We start from the raw sequence: 16245 nt of genomic DNA, 5'->3' as shown, positions 1-16245 counted from the left end.
TGCAGGTGTCTTTCTCTCCCCCTCTTTGTCTTCCCCTCCCCTCTTGATTTCACTGTGTCCTGCCTAACAACAGCAATGGCAACAATAACAATAATAACAGCAAGGGCAACAAAATGGGAAAAATGGCCTCCAGGAACAGCAGATTGGTAGTGCAGGCACTCAGCCCCAGCGAGAACTCTGGAGGCCAAAAACAAAAAACAAAGCAAAACAAACAAAAACCCACATTTGAGCATTAGTTTGCCCCTTTAGAGAATGTGAGCCATGGAAATCTGCATGTCTTTTCTCAGCAGTCAGATCTCTCATACTGTACAGGTTCAGAAGAGATGCAGTAGGTGTCACCTGTCACCTAGCAACAGGCTTATTTCTTTGTGTCTTTAGTGTCTCTCTTCATTTTTAGTCAAATAAGTATGAAAGCATATCACTCAGATTTGCATTTATCTCTAGAAATATTTAGATTAACCTTCAAATATTTTCCAAGAGTACTCACTACAGCAGAAATAACTTTGTGTGACTGTCAGAAACCTTGATACAAAATAAGGCCAACATGAATATGTTAGGTAATATTTCAAACCTAGATGCATAAACTTGCTTGTAGAATTCACTGATCACCTTGAAAATTTATGGTAGCTGAATTGAATATGTATAGAAACCACCCTCCTCACTTGATTCTTCTCTCTATCTCACCCTCATACTTGAAAACACAAGATCACAGCTAATGAGAGAGTGATTTGTAAAGCTGAATCTGTAAGACAGATTTCCAAATGGGATTTCTGTATCAGAACCAGAACTCAATTCACTTGAAAAGAGGACAACTAAATTATCTTCAAACAGAGTGTTGAATACTCTGACTACTCAGATGTCTGTCAACACCTTGGCAAACAGTTTCTCTGTCTCTATTTAAACATACATAAAGGGATTCTCAGAGAAACTAACAATAAGTGTACTTATAGGTTGTGAGGTGTTTAGTGTTTAGGATGTATTAGACACTAAAGATTGAGAAACAGGCCAGGCGGTGGTGCACCTGGTTAAGCACACACATGACAATGCACAACAACCTGGGTTCAAACCCTTGGTCCCTTTCTGCAGGGGGAAAGTTTCATGAGCGGTGAAGCAGGTCTGCCAGTGTTTCTCTGTCTCTTTCCCTCCCTATTTCTCCCTCCCCTCTCAATTTCTCTCTGTCTCTATTCAATAATAAATAAATAAATACTTAAAAAACCCAATAAACATTTAAAAAAAGATTGAGAAACCCAGTAATTCAATTAAAATGTGATATAGAACCCATAACTTGTTACTGCAGGATAATGTAATGCCTATACAATGAGATAATGGTTCCAAAAGAACTCCTTACTTGTTGAGATGGCTAACATCCACTTTGTTCTGGCCAAGGTCATTTCTGTTGTCCAGGGTTCCCTTTGAATTCAAAAGGAAACTGACTGACTCTGTGTGGAAAGTGTAAGTGTGAAAACAAGAGTGAGAATGTAAAAAAGTTTTAAATCATTCTCTATTGTTGGAGTTACTAAAGAGAAATAGGTGTAATTGGAATTTCCCCAGACTTTCCACTGCAGCACTATTAGAACCCCATGATTCAGTGAAGTGATCTTTGTTTAAATAACCAAGCCACCCTCCCTCCCTCCCTCCCTCCCTCCCTGCCTGCCTGCCTGCCTGCCTGCCTGCCTACCTCCAGGTTATTGCTGGGCCTCAGTGCCTGTGCCATGAATCCATTGCTTCTGGAGACCATTTTTTCCCATTTTGCCCTTGCTGTTGTCATAATTGTTATTGTTGCCATTGATGTTGTTGTTGGATAGGACAGAGAGAAATCAAGAGAGGAGGGGAGACAGGGGAAGAAAAAGATAGACACCTGCATACCTGTTTCACCGAGTGAAGCAACCCCCCTGTAGGTGGGGAGCCGGGGGCTTGAACTGGCTTCCTTATGCTGGTCCTTGTGCTTTGCACCATGTGCACTTGCTTAACCTGCTGCGCTACAGCTCAACCCCATCTTATTCTTTCTATAATGTATTATTTTATACTTCCTCTTCTTTTTTGTAACTTTTAATTGTTGCAATTATTGATGTTGTCATAGATAGGACAGAGAGATGGAGAGAGGAGAGGAAGAAAGATAGACACCTGCAGACCTGCTTCATTACCTGTGAAGTGACTCCCCTGCAGGTGGGGAGCCGGGGGCTTGAACTGGGATCCTTACGCCCGTCCTTGCACTTTGTGCCTCCTATGCTTAACCCGCCCAACTCCCTTCCTCTTACTTCTTAAGGTATTTTTATTAGTTATTTAATATTAAAACTGTAAGATAATAGGGCTATAATTCCATATGGTTCCTATCACAGAGTTCAGGTCCACACTTCCGCCATTGGAAAATGTAGTAGTTTTCTCAAGGTCACCAATTCTGGCTGATTCTGCAATTATCTGTATGTATGTATATATATCTTTCCCAGGAGTTTTTTTTTTAAGTGGTCCTGCCTTCGCTTACTTTCTAAATCACCCCATACACCTTTATTACTTCAGGGTGTCTTTCCTTTCCCCCCCCTCTTCTCTTTCAGATAAGAGAAACAGTGCCTGGCCGCCTTTGGTGTTTTCCAGATTCATTTCCCTTTAATTGCTGGTATAAAAAGAAGTTTACTGGTGACAAAATATTTGGGTCCTGGTGGAGTAGGGATACAGAGCATGTCTCTGGCTTACTTCCTCTATCTGTTAGGCCTCTGAGTATATGGACCCAGGGCCATTATGGGGTGCAGGAATTCGGAAGTCTGGCTTCTGGAATTGCTTCTCTGCTGGGCATGAACATTGTCAAGTCACCCTTTACCCCCAGTCTGTTTCTGTCTTTCCCTAGTGGGGTATGGCCCTGGAGAGGTAAGGTTCTAGAACACATTGGTGAGGCCATCGGCCCAGGGAGGTCAGGATGGCATCTTAGTAACTTCTGCAACTTGGTGGTGCTCAGCTCTCTCTCCTTTGTCCTTTTCAATTCATACATGGGTTATATAATTTTTCATCAGGTTTGCTCTTTGTCCCCGCCTCTCCCCTGTAGCTTCTCTCCTACTAGCCTGGATATCCCTACTCCCACTAAAAAACAACAAGCAAAACCCTGATGTTTCTTATGTGTATGATGGCACAGATTGCTGTATCGAAAATGTAGAGTTACTAATATTTCTGCGTCTGTAGAGAAGAAAATTGGACCTCAAGCCAATTGAATGAGTTATTAAAGGCTACCTGCCCAGTAGGGGACAGTGGCAAGACTAAGGCAACTCTGAACTGTGTCATAATTTGCTGTCATTTGTGGTAGATAAAGTAAGTGAATGTGAGATGAGAGCCAGAGACCATCTTGAGTTCTATCTGAGGATCTTGAATTGAAAAAAAAAAGTTAAGATCGTATCGGGATGCTTCCAGGATTAAAAGAGAGATACACATTTTAGGTAGTTGTAAAGATAAACCACAAAGATCTATATACTTAGATTTGGTGCCAAGTTGGAGATTTTGTAAGGATTCTGATATTGTATAACTTGTTGGGTGTGAAATTTTTCTGTGTGTTATTGTCAAACTAATCTTTCTTTCTTCTTTTTTTTTTTTCAAACTAATCTTAAAATAAACCATGTACTCATAGAACTTGGTTTTGAGAAAAGTGATATAATTAGGTTACTTTAGAAACTTTAAAACACTATAAAAAAGTGTGGTACCATGTTATATAAAGCTGAAATAAGTTAATGTTTGCTTTAGGCTGCAGATTAATAGTGCCTAAAAGTTCAAAGTAGATAATTACGGAAGGCCTAAACTACTTGGGTAAAAAAATATCCATATAATTGGTAGGCAGAGGACCTCTTCCTTCTCCCCCCTCCTCTCCCCTTCCCACCCCTCCCCTCCCATCCTCTTCCCTCCTCTCCCTTCCCCTCCCTTCCCCTCCTTTCTCCTCTCTTCCTCTTCTTTTCTTTTAAGGGCATTTTATTTTAATGAGAGGGAGAGGGAGAGGGAGAGAGAGAGAAAGAGACTGACCAAGACCAGAGCACAGCTCTGCTCTGGCTCAAAGGACTGAACCTGGGAACTATGGAGCTTCAGGAATAAAAGTCTTTTTGCATAACCATTATGTTATCTCCCTTGTGCCAGAAGAGGTTTCTTTATTTGATTTTTCCATGTCTTAAATTTATTTTGTTATACTTTATTTATATATTTTTAATTTTTTATATTTATTTACTTACTTTCCCTTTTGTTGCCCTTGTTGTTTTTTATTGTTGTTATAGTTATTATTGTTGTTATTGATGTTGTCGTCATTGTTAGATAGGACAGAGAGAAATGGAGAGAGGAGGGGAAAACGGGGAGAGAAAGATAGACACCTGCAGACCTGCTTCACCACCTGTGAAGCAACTCCCTTGCAGGTGGGGAGCCAGGGTCTCCAAAGGGATCCTTAACGCTGGCCCTTGCACTTTGCACCAGGTACGTACGCTTAACCTGATGTGCTACCGTCCAACTCCCTACTATTTAGTTTTATTTTAGCACTCACATCACCAGAGATCTGTGGTCTCCATCCCCACATCCATAAAAAACCACTATAGTTTTCCCAGTCTTGAAAATAGGTTGATATATTTTTTTCACATTTAAATATTCAGTTTTCTATATTCTGCATATGAATTCTGTAGTTGTCCTTGACTTTTCCATTTCTTATCATCTACTTTTTTTTTTTTTAACAAATACTCATCTATTTCCTAAAGTTTGTTTTAAGTGTGCATTATTATAAATCAACATCGGTATCAATTATATAAATTCAGCACTAGACATTCAGTTCTGAGCCCCAGCGATAACCCAGGAGGCAAAGAAAGGAAGAAAAGAAAAAAAAAAAGAATTTTCTTTCCTTCCCCCCATACCCTCACTGGAATAGTGTTATCTACGTGTACTGCATTTTCTCATTATTACCATGTGCTTTTTCTTCCAGGATCAATGTGGCTCTCAAAACAAATGGATGAATGAATGATTATATGAAGAGGAAAACAATAGAGGTTGGTGAATCTAAATATGTAATTGCATTATCAAATGTTACTATTTTTTACTGTGGTTTTGGAATAGTTATTAAAACATCCTCTTTTCTGAATATGAACTCAAGGCCAATACTTAAATTTCTGTAATGTATACTTTTTAATTTTTTAATTAGTGATTTAATATTGACTTACAAATTATGAGCTATCGGGTGTATGATCCCACACCGCACCACCAGAGTTCTGAGTCCCTGTTTCTTCTATTGGAAACTGTAGTTCTCCCAAGGTCACAGATATAAGTTGACTGTTATTTCTATAACTATATTTTTGTATATTTCCCATTTTTTTCTATGGCCCTGCCTTTTCTTCCTTTCAGTGTATACTTTTTGAAGGATAACTCCTTAAATATAAAGACATTTATGAAAAGGGAGCCAACCTATTTAGATCAAATGTAGCCTATGCGAGAAGCATTATTTCCAGAAGTTAAGGTAGCTTTTTGTAAGGAATTAGCTTTCAGGGGGTAGGGGAGGTTGCCCAGTGATAGAATGCATGTCTTGCATACAAGGGACCCTGGGTTCCATCACTCACAACACATGACTAAACAGTGGTCTTGATCTGTCTTTCTCAAACTTAAAGAATCATTGTTCAAATAAATATTATGAGTGGAGAACTGCTTGATGCTGGAGGTCACTTCACTGGGACAAACAAAACAGAAGCCAGGCTGTGTTTTATATGCATCAGCTCCTAAAAGCATAATCCTAGTACCTGCATCGGATTGTTTATGATTGGTGTCGATTACTGCCTTTTTCACTGGAAGTCTCAGCTTTCCTTAAAGAAGTAGGAATAGTTATGAGAAGTTCTTAACAATGGTGTCTCTGACAAATGCTGGTGTGAGCTAGACAAAGAGGGCCAAGGGTGCTGGCACACTAAGTAGATCTGGTGTGTTATCCTGTGCAAAGATCCAAAGTCCAGCCCTAGGTCCCTCACTTGCAGGGGGGAAAGCTTCACTAGTGGTGAAACAGTACCGCAGGTGTTTCTCTCCCTCTCTCCCTCTATATATACCTCCCCCTTCCCTTTTGATTTTTCTGACTCTTAAGACAGCACCACATGTACTGGAATGGTGCTCTGGAAACAAAAATTTGAGTTAGCGAAAAAATGGTGTGAATTTTAGCAGTGATCACATGCTAGGCATCACTTTATTTATGGCAGTTATTTGAGCTTTCCTTGTCCTACACCCTGGTTATAGTGTAAAAATTATGGGTAATACTAAGGAAATTACAATATGTTAAATAATCTCCATTTCGTATGCTTTTTACACTAAGCAGACCTGGCACAAAGGTATGTGCCTCATAACTCTTAATAAAGCTTTATAACAAATCAATTTCATATTTTCCTTCCCCCATTAACCTGCTACTTTCAAATAAATGTACATCATGATATTTTTTTTTTCTGCCAGCCCACTTTCACAGTTACTTACAAATGATTTTCCAGGTTATATCTTTCACTGAAAATTGCCATTTTCTGTCTTTACTGCTAACATTGCTTGCTTCTAGTATTTTTATCTGGAAAAAAAAACTCAGACCTTTAGAGAGGGTATTGATTCAGAACTAATACAAGGCAGACATCTAAGTGTATCATAATGTTCTTTTTCATGACCTTTGTTGTGCCTGTCTATGTGAGTGTATTTATATGATGAGGATGTGGGGTGTGTGTGTAACTTGTATGTGGATCGGTGGTATGTAAGTACAGTGGATCAATGAGTGGATTTCTGGGTGTGATCCGACATTGTCAGTTCCTGTGGAGTAAGTACTGCCACTGTGAGCTGGTTTCAGTGGTGCACTTGAAAGAAGTTTGTTAAATACATGCTAGAAGAATCATGTTTTCCGAATTCATTGTGACATAGGTGAGAGAGCTATGTTAAGCTTTCTCTTTTGAAACAGCAGTGTAAATTATGGTACAGTCAGTAAGAATAGAAGTATGCCGGAGCTCCAGTGGCGCAATCGGTTAGTGCGCGTTACTTATACAGAAGTATGCCACTTTAAAGGTGAACTTCAGATTATAGACTGTACATGGTTAATGATGCAAGTCTTACTTTAAATTTTTTTGTTGGTATGTAAGCAGTAACTCTCTCTGCCATCAGTTTAGCCTCTTTTCAAGCACATAAGCATTTCTAGTTAACAGGGATGTGAAGTCTGTGATTACATTGTGAATCACTGACTCTCACAGTTCTCACAGAGGTAAAAGTCTAATATGCTAGATGGGAAGGTCCACTACAAATTAATGGTGATCTTATAAACAGTAGCTGTTGAACAGACAGAAAAATTACATGGTGCTAGGAAGGTTTCCATGACCTTCTGTCATGGGGGAAAAGCTGTAACAATAATTCATTATTGTACAGAGTTATAATTCTTTTTGTCAATATGAATTCTTTGTATCAAAAATAGAGACTTTAAAATGATGGAATGTGGAGTTAGGCTCATAGGATTTTGTATTTTCCTCTCTTCTATTTTGTAGTCTCTACCCCCTAAAAACAAAACTTCTAAAATAATCATTTAAAAACTGGCTTGTAAAAGTCCTTAATATTTAATACTTGTCTATCAGGTGCCAGGGATGAACACGCTCCAGTATGTAGTTGCTAATATTATTTGCATTGGTAATCATTTAAATTTTCTTCTAGTTTGGGCAGATGTAGTCACTTTTCTTGTATTATCCTTCTATAAATACTGAAACTGTTTTTTTTTTTTTTTTGTAGCACAACAGAATTTTTCTTGAATATAATGTTAGAGTTTTTTATGTTTTCCTTCAGTTTTTATTTAATTCCTGTGTTTGAATGGATTAGTGCTAGCTGTGTAAGTTTATACATTTTGACAATGACATTGTTCTGTAATTCAATTTATGACAAGTGACAATGATGACAAAAAGAATTACTGTGTTTCTACTTACCCTGAAGGTAAACTCTGGAAATATTGTTATGGTCCAGCACTTTGTTATACGTGATTCATTCTAATTCATTCATACCTAGGTGTGAGTTTTTAAGCTACTTGAATTGGATGCCATTTGTTTTTAACAAATGAGACCCAGGGAGAAAATTGCAGAATTAGAAATTTTATCTGTTCTGTATTTCAAGAATATTGACAAGGTGAATATTAAGATGAAGTTTTTACAGTGTCAGCAACGTTATGACTGTCTGTGTAATTGAAAAGGAATTGAAAAACGACTCTTTAAAATATTTTGTATATTTCCGGTTTGCCAATGGTGATGAAATCTTGTCCAGAGGCACAAATCATTATACTTCGCCTTTTTGCTTATGTTGTCATATTTAAAGATTCATTTACTTTCTTGTAATATGACATATTATTGAGCCAAGCACTGCTAGATTATATGTGGTGCTTGGGATTGAACATGTGACTGCATGCTAAGTCACCTTTCCAACCGTCAAATATAATAGTTAAATAGCCTAACTTAACATGTCTAAAAGTTCTTGTAGTGGTCATACAAGAAATTAGTTTTAGGTCAAGTCTTCATTTACTCTTTGCTTAAGAAAATGTATGAAGGATGAGGGTGGGTAGCATAATGGTTATGCAAAGAGACTCTCATGCCTCAGGTTCCAAAGTCCCAGGTTCAATTACCCCCAAGCCAACATAAACTAGAGTTGAGTAGTGCTCTGATTAAAGGAAAATATATATATATATAAAATGTATACAGTAAGTTCTCCCCTCAATGCTTAAATTCCTTTACTCAAATTCTAGGCCATTAGAAAATATCAAATTTACTCTAAAGAGATTCTGCTCACCCCTTATTACATGTTCACAAATGTTAGCATGAAATCTGGTCTTTAGACACTTTAATATATTCTAACAGTTGTTTTATAGAAACTAAAAAGACTTATTTGCAACTGGCACCACATAACCCAGCTCTATTCCATTTGTTTTCCAGGCATTTCAGTGCTTTTACCAAGTGCTTCTTAGCAGCTGGCTTAGAACAGGTGTTCAGAATGTGTACACATGCATATATACATTGTCCATCTTCTGAGAGTTCGTAGTTAAACTTCTGCTCTGTGATTCCCTCTAATGAACAGCTGCTTAAGTTGGTGTGCTTTAGCTCTGTGTGACTGGAACTTCTTGTATTTGGATATCAAGAGTTCAGTTATCTAGTCTTTCTGAAAGAGGTGTAATTCCCTGTGAGAAACATATTCAGAGTTTTAGATATATATATATAATGAGATTACTAAAAATTTCTTTTCCATGAAGTTCCAAAGTCCTTCACTTTTTTTTTTTTTTTAAATCAAAGCACAGATTAGCTCTGGTTTATAGTGGTGGAGGGAACTGAATTTGGAACTTCAGAGCCTCAGGCATAAGAATCTCTTTCCATAACTACTATACTATCAACCCCCTACTAAAGTCTGTCCTTCCTTCCTTCCTTCCTTCCTTCCTTCCTTCCTTCCTTCCTTCCTTCCTCCCTCCCTCCCTCCCTCCTTTCCTTCCTTCCTTTTTCTTTCTTTCTTTCTTTCTTTCTTTCTTTCTTTCTTTCTTTCTTTCTTTCTTTCTTTCTTTCTTTTTCTTTCTTTTTCTTTCTTTCTTTTTGTGCACATGGCGCAGGGCAGGCACAAGGGCCGGCATAGGAATCCCAGTTCGAATCCCCAGCTCTCCACCTGCAGGGGAGTGGCTTCACAGGTAGTGAAGCAGGTCTGCAGGTGTCTTTCTCTCCGCCTCTCTGTCTTCTCCCCTCTCTCCATTTCTCTTTGTCCTATCCAACAACAACAACAACAGCTATGACAACAATAATAACTACAACAAGCACAACAACAAGGGCAACAAAATGGGAAAAAGTGGCCTCCAGGAGCAGTGGATTCGTAGTGCAGGCACTGAGCCCCAGCAGTAACCCTGGAGGCAAAAAAAAAAAAAAAAAAAAAAAGAAAGAAGCATTGACAAAACCATAGGAAAAGAGGGGTATAGTATAACTCCACACAATTCTCACCACCGGAACTCTGTATCCCATCCTCTCCCCTGATAGCTTTCCTATTCTTTAACCCTCTGGGAGTATGGACCTAAGGCCATTGTGGGATGCAGAAGGTGGATAGTCTGGCTTCTGTAATTGCTTCCCCACCAAACATGGGCATTGATAGGTTGATCTATACTCCCAGCATGCCTCTCTTTCCCTAGTAGGGAGGTCACTTTGGTGGGGTTGTCTGTCCAGGGAAGTCTGGTCGGCATCATGCTAGCATATGGAACCTGGTGGCTGAAAAGAGGGTTAACATACAAAGCCAAATTGTTGAACAATAGAGTAGTGCAGATGAAGAGTTGGTGGGGGGAGCTCTCCATTTTGTAGATAGCTAGCAGGCATATTTTAGCAGTTATATTCCAAAGGGCCTGTGACTATACTAGTTTTTGTTTGTTTTTCCCCTGAGCTTGAAATTTGATATGCAGGTGGATCCAAGTTATTGTCTGGGGAGATGATGTCATGGCTGGAAAAGGAACAGAAAGCTGCATCAGGGAAGAGAGTAGCTGCATCAGGGAAGAGAGTAGCTCCCTAATATGGGAAAAGGGTATATAACAAATTCCTTTCTTAATTCATGGTAGATCATTCCATTTTGAACTAATTTGGCACATTTGCTTGGAAATGCTAAACATTTTCACCTGCTCTACCCATTTCAAGAATTATTACTTGGGGAAAAGGAGGTAGAAAATGCTTGTGAATACCACCTTAAAGCTGTTGTGTTCTAAAGATGTACATGTTACTGATATTACTGTTTTTGCAACACAGAACAGATTTGTGACATTGCTGTATGACTTTAACACAAAGTCAGACATTTTCAGAACTCAGAGTATTCTAAAAGGTCATTGCTGTGAGTACAGTACGTGGCTACCTATTTAGTCTGATGTTGAATATTCCTTAGAGTTTTCAACTACATGTGGTAGTTCATCCTATCTCCAGGTATGTGTAATTAAGTATATTGAAAATTCTTTTTATTTAGTAAAATCAATAGATTTAATAATGATATGAACTAGCAGGCATATATATTGTATTAGTCTTATCATCTTTAGGTATCTAATTTCTCTTACCTAGGGAATGAGAAAAAAAAGCCTATGTTCATGGTTATGAAAAAGATTATGCAATTATTGAAGTAGAAAAATAGCTTTATTACTTAGAAATATTGCATTGCTCATTTAAAAAGCATTAAAATGAACAAAGATCTATCACCTCCCACTCACACTCATTAACATCTGGTCAGGGTTACTTAACATTTCCTATGCAAATATAGGAATAAACCGATAGTTTTATAAAAATAGAAATCTGTTTATGGTTCTTATTTCTAATAATGTATTACTTTTTTAGTTAACTTCCAGTGTATATAATGGAAGAAATAGAAAATGAATTTAAACTACAGTTTTGTCAGTTGTAAATTCTAGTCCTTCCACCAAAGTAGTGCTGTACTTCAGGGTTAAGGAAAAAGGAAACTCTGAGTTTTGATAATTCTCTCTGTCTCTGTCTCTGTCTCTCTCTCTCTCTTGTTAGCCAGCACACTGCACAGTTTTGGCTTATAGTGGTGCAGGGGATTGAACCTGATACTTCAGAGCTTCTGGCACGAAAGTCTCTTTGTATAACCATCATGCTAGCTATCCCTTAATTATTTTTCTCTGACTAACTGAATTTAACTTTATGTACTAACTTTTTTCTTTTAGTTATGAAAGATGAGATAATTAATGACATCCCTTTCTAGCCCTTCTTGTTTTACTATCTTTTTTTAATATTAGGGTCATTAATATTTTTCTGATTGTTAATCATAATTACCAAATTTATTTAGAATAATTACTATATCTCAGAAATATGGAAACACTGCTTTATTAGTAACTGGCACTTGGCATCTCTGCTAAGGCTGGAGCAAACTGATGTTTCCACATGTTCTTGTCTTGCTTTCTGTTAAGAGATGTTCATCAACTATTTTTAGTAAGCTGGAAGTTCAGTGACTTCATTGATTCTCTCTTGTTTTTTTGTCATTCTGTATCATGTTTTCTTGGATCCTGATCCCAAATACTGAGAAGTAGATTCTGTTTTTATGTCTTCTTAATTTAAAACTGTTATTTAGAATATATTTTTATGTTTGTTTTGTTCTCTGTTAGTAAACCTGAACATATGTATACTATTTTCACTAATCTTTTCTATCTGTGGTCTTCACCCTTAAAAAAAAATTCAGTTAGTATGGTTTCTCATGATGCATTTTTAAATTTGTGCTTTCAGTCAAATCTATTTACTAGTTCCCAAGTGATTTTGCATCTCTATAGTCCTCCATAAGTAAGTCCTGCCAATATACGCGGATATCTTCGCCCACCCTGTCCAACGCTTGACGTCTCGTCACCCAATCTGGTCCCCTACGCCTACACTGAACTTCTCTGTTCCACACTCTTGGAAACAGAGTTGGCAGTCAGCTGAGGTCAAGAACAAACACCTCATCACAGACCCCTGCAAGCGTCAACCCGGCTTTGACCTAGCACGTTATGATTGGGCCCTCCTCAATCGCTATCGAACAGGCCATGGCCGGTGCACTGCTATGTTCCATCGCTGGGGAGCCAGAGACGACCCAAACTGCCCCTGCGGCTCCAGACAGACTATGACCCACATAGTCAACGACTGCCACCTCTCCAGATTCAAAGGAGGTCTCGAAACTTTACATCAGGCTCAACCTGACGCTGTTGACTGGCTACGGAAGAAGGGCAAACGCTAGAAGAATTATTGATGTGTTTCCTCTTACCATTACTGGAATACTTTTATGAGATACTTAGAAAGAAACATTCAGGTTGCCTTTAAGGAAATGCTTTAAGTTGATTTCATTCTATTAAAGTAAGTTAGTTTGGGTCCATTATTAAATTATTAGAGAAATAGAAGATGATTTGAACAATGAAAGGTAATTTCAGACATAGTATGTTTATACTTGCCAGGTCCCAAATATCAACAAAGCATTAAGGATAAATTAATGGGAGAAATGTCTTTTCAAGTTTTTTGTATACTTGCTTGGGTTTTACTGCCTCTGGGTAAGTTGTTTTTTGTTTTTTTACTATTATAACTTATTTATGTTATTGATTTAATAATGATCAACAAGACCACAGAATAAGAGGGGTACAGTTCCACACAATTTCCACCACCAGAATTCTGCATCCCATCCCCTCCATTGGAAGCTTTCCTATTCTTTATCCCTCTAGGAGTATGGCCTAAAGATCTTTATGTGGTACAGAAGGTGGAAGGTCTGGTTTCTATAATTGCTTTTCCACTGGACATAAGTGTTGACAGGTCAATCCACATCCCCAGCCTGTTTCTGTCTTTCCCTAGTGGGTAAGGGTTTTGGAGAGGTGGGGTTCAAGGATAGATTATTGGGGTTTTCTGCCCAGGGAAGTCAGTTGGCATCATGGTAACAATCTGCAACTTGGTGGCTATAAAACATTAAGATAGAAAACAGAAAAATTGATTAATAATCAGGAACCTAAAGTGGTTTTTTTTTTTCTTTGTTTTTTTCTTTTTTGATAGGAAACACAAGAGACAAAAACTCCTGTCTGGTTTCTTCTTGGGCTTGTTGAGCTATCAGATTAACATCAGGTAGATTAATGGAGAAAAAAACACCACTTAAATGACATACATGAAGTGATGGATTCCAAAGCTATTGAGACAAAAAAATGAGGGGTATATATTCTGAGTTAAGTAATAGGGCTTCATGGGAAAGCAAAAGTTTTCATGTTGTGAGCCGAGGGTGATTTACATGAGCAAGAGCATCTGCAATTAGATGTCTGCCCTGCCACATATTTTTCATTTAGGAAAGTTATTTCAGGTAATAACTTTGATTCTGATTAATAGCTTCCATTTTCATTCTTTTAGGTAGTTAAGGGAGTGATAGCTGTTTCCTGAGAGGCTGTACATCTCAGTTGATCTCGTCTTACAATGTAGTCCACTTATTGAAGTGATATGCTTTGGGAAGCTGAATATCTTGGGGGACATGTGTTTTGAACATCTTTGAGAGACCTGTCATTCCATGACTTACCTCTACATACCATGAACCCTGTTGCATAAGTTAAAATATGGACTTTCCTCAACACATTAATTACTTTCAGTGTTTAAGAGTCCTTTGGGAAAAAAGAAAGACTACTTTGGAATAGATTAATAGTTAATAGATTGCTGTTGCATCACTCTAGTTGCCTGCAGAAAACCAACTTACAATAAATTGCATATCATTTCAGTTAATTCTCTTATGCTGACTTACTGTCAATTTTGTTGTTTTAGCTTAGCATGAGGATGTATATATAAAATAGCTACACAGATTTATTAAGCTCAGCATCTTGTAGAACCAGTTTAGATTTTTTTTTTTTTTTTGGTACTGATATAAATTTAGTTCCCACATGGGCAAAACATACACAGTCTGCAGTGTCCTCCTGGTGATTCATTAAGTCTTTAGAGTGCACAAGGGCAGTGCTGGGTCACACTGGGGCAAGATTTTAGCCTGGAGTCTGTCACCTCGTATTGATCTACCAGTTATTTGTTTCATTTATGTTTGAAGTTACTCCACGGTAGCTGTGATTACTGGGAATTCCATCTAAGACATACAAGATGATAAAAAGCTACTAAAATGTATAAAGTTTATGAGTCAGTATCAACCTTCACAACTAGTTTATTAGTGCTGTATCTTTAAATATAAGTGGTGTTTATATTTCTGTTTAGACGGTCCGTGAAGAAATGATTTGTTACATTTCTTAAAAGATTGACTGTGACTGAAAAGCTATCATGCTGTTTTAAATGGTTATTAACTAACAATATTGATACTTTTATTGATTCGATCATTGGGCATCAAACTTGAAGGCCATTAAAGACTTCTTATGGTTTTGTAATGAAACATTCACAATGCAGTACATGAGAACAACTGGTTATTGCCTCTGTCTCTTTATCTGAAAGACTTGAAACTCAGTGTTAGGTTGTTAATTCTCATGTAATAATTATATTATCTTTAACAGGTTGCCATGACATTTCATGATAATACATATTATTGTTTGTTTTCCTTATTGTAAGGCATTCCATGTTCAAAGTTCTTTTTGGCATTATAACTTAGCTTTTTTTTTTTTTCTGCCTAGAGTCTTCATGTACAATTCAAGTTGATTTAATAAATACTTATTGATGGTGTTACACTACCAAGTGCATTGATCAGGACGGTGTAATTTTGTAACAGGTTAATTTGTGCATGGAAGACAAACTGGCAAATAAAAGCTTTAAAAAAAATCACTGTTTTCTTTCATTCGAGTTATTTGATTAATTCATGTAAAAAATGACTATTTTTATTTAAGCTATACCCATATCACAATGCTACTGTGAGTGAAATACTTTAATTTTCATCATTGGTTGTAGGCAACATACACTGCAGAATTGATGGTGAAACTGGCAGAAACCTGTCTAGCCACTGTTAACTTAGGAGTGGCCTTTTTAAAACTTCAGGAGAAATAGTCACCATGTATTTCTTAATCCAGTGTCTCAAGGAAATAAGAACTATAGTGTACACTTCAGTAACTTTTTCCATTGCAAAGAATATTGTCAAGGAGGTGAAAAAGGGCGATGCATCTAGATTACTTTTATCTGCATTATATTGTTGCTAAGAACAGGGCTCAGTAGTTCTTATTTCTCACAATATTTTATAGTCATCAGAGGTGAGTAACTGATTTCTGAGGCAATTGGTTTCAGTTTATTTTGTTAAGGAAGTTCATGTATTTAAATTGCCTGGTTTCTCTTCAACAAGTATAAGCTCCAAATAAAGACTTAAATATATCTGCTATTGACTGCTCATTAAAAATCTGTAGCAAGTGAAGAGTTTAATGTATAATGCTTAACTTCTTGTTATTCAGTTTGATCTCATCTTTTTTATGCATCTATTTTTAGTGGTTTACATATTTTTTAAAATAGTGCATTTTTTATCCTTTGCCAAGTTCTTAATAGCAGTTTCATTTTGTGATATTTATGTCTATACTTTTTTAACATTTGCAATTGGTATAAATTTAACATTTAAAAACTTTAGCAACTCTTTTTTTTTTTTTTAAGGATGGCCTCCTACAGTTGATACGAAAAAAAAAAATTGCAGCTTATGCAGTTTTGTTTAAAAAAACAATCCCTGCCCTTCTGCTGCTTCCAGACCTTGATTTAACCCACTAAAAATGGGTATTGACAGCATCTGCACTGGAAAATGCTTTCCAAATAAAACATTTGTTAGAATACACAAATGATTTATTTGGGTACACCCCAGAGCCTAAAT

General features: G+C 37.2%; 1 protein-coding gene across 7 annotated transcripts in view; it reads left to right on the top strand.

Annotated features, from left to right (window-relative positions):
• Positions 1-16245, top strand: part of KLF12 (KLF transcription factor 12) — a 472528-nt gene that overhangs the window by 150597 nt on the left and 305686 nt on the right. For all 7 annotated transcript variants that reach the window (XM_060191518.1, XM_060191522.1, XM_060191516.1 and 4 more), the window contains one exon: positions 4931-4994. In XM_060191518.1, coding sequence (XP_060047501.1) covers positions 4962-4994 — 33 coding nt within the window. In that variant the 5' untranslated portion in view covers positions 4931-4961. The remainder of the gene's footprint in view (positions 1-4930; positions 4995-16245) is intronic.

Source organism: Erinaceus europaeus, chromosome 5 (assembly GCF_950295315.1).
Source record: "Erinaceus europaeus chromosome 5, mEriEur2.1, whole genome shotgun sequence".
NCBI classification, from domain to species: Eukaryota; Metazoa; Chordata; class Mammalia; order Eulipotyphla; family Erinaceidae; genus Erinaceus; species Erinaceus europaeus.
Note: the sequence above shows the minus strand (reverse complement) of the source record. Positions and strands in the feature narration are given on the sequence as shown.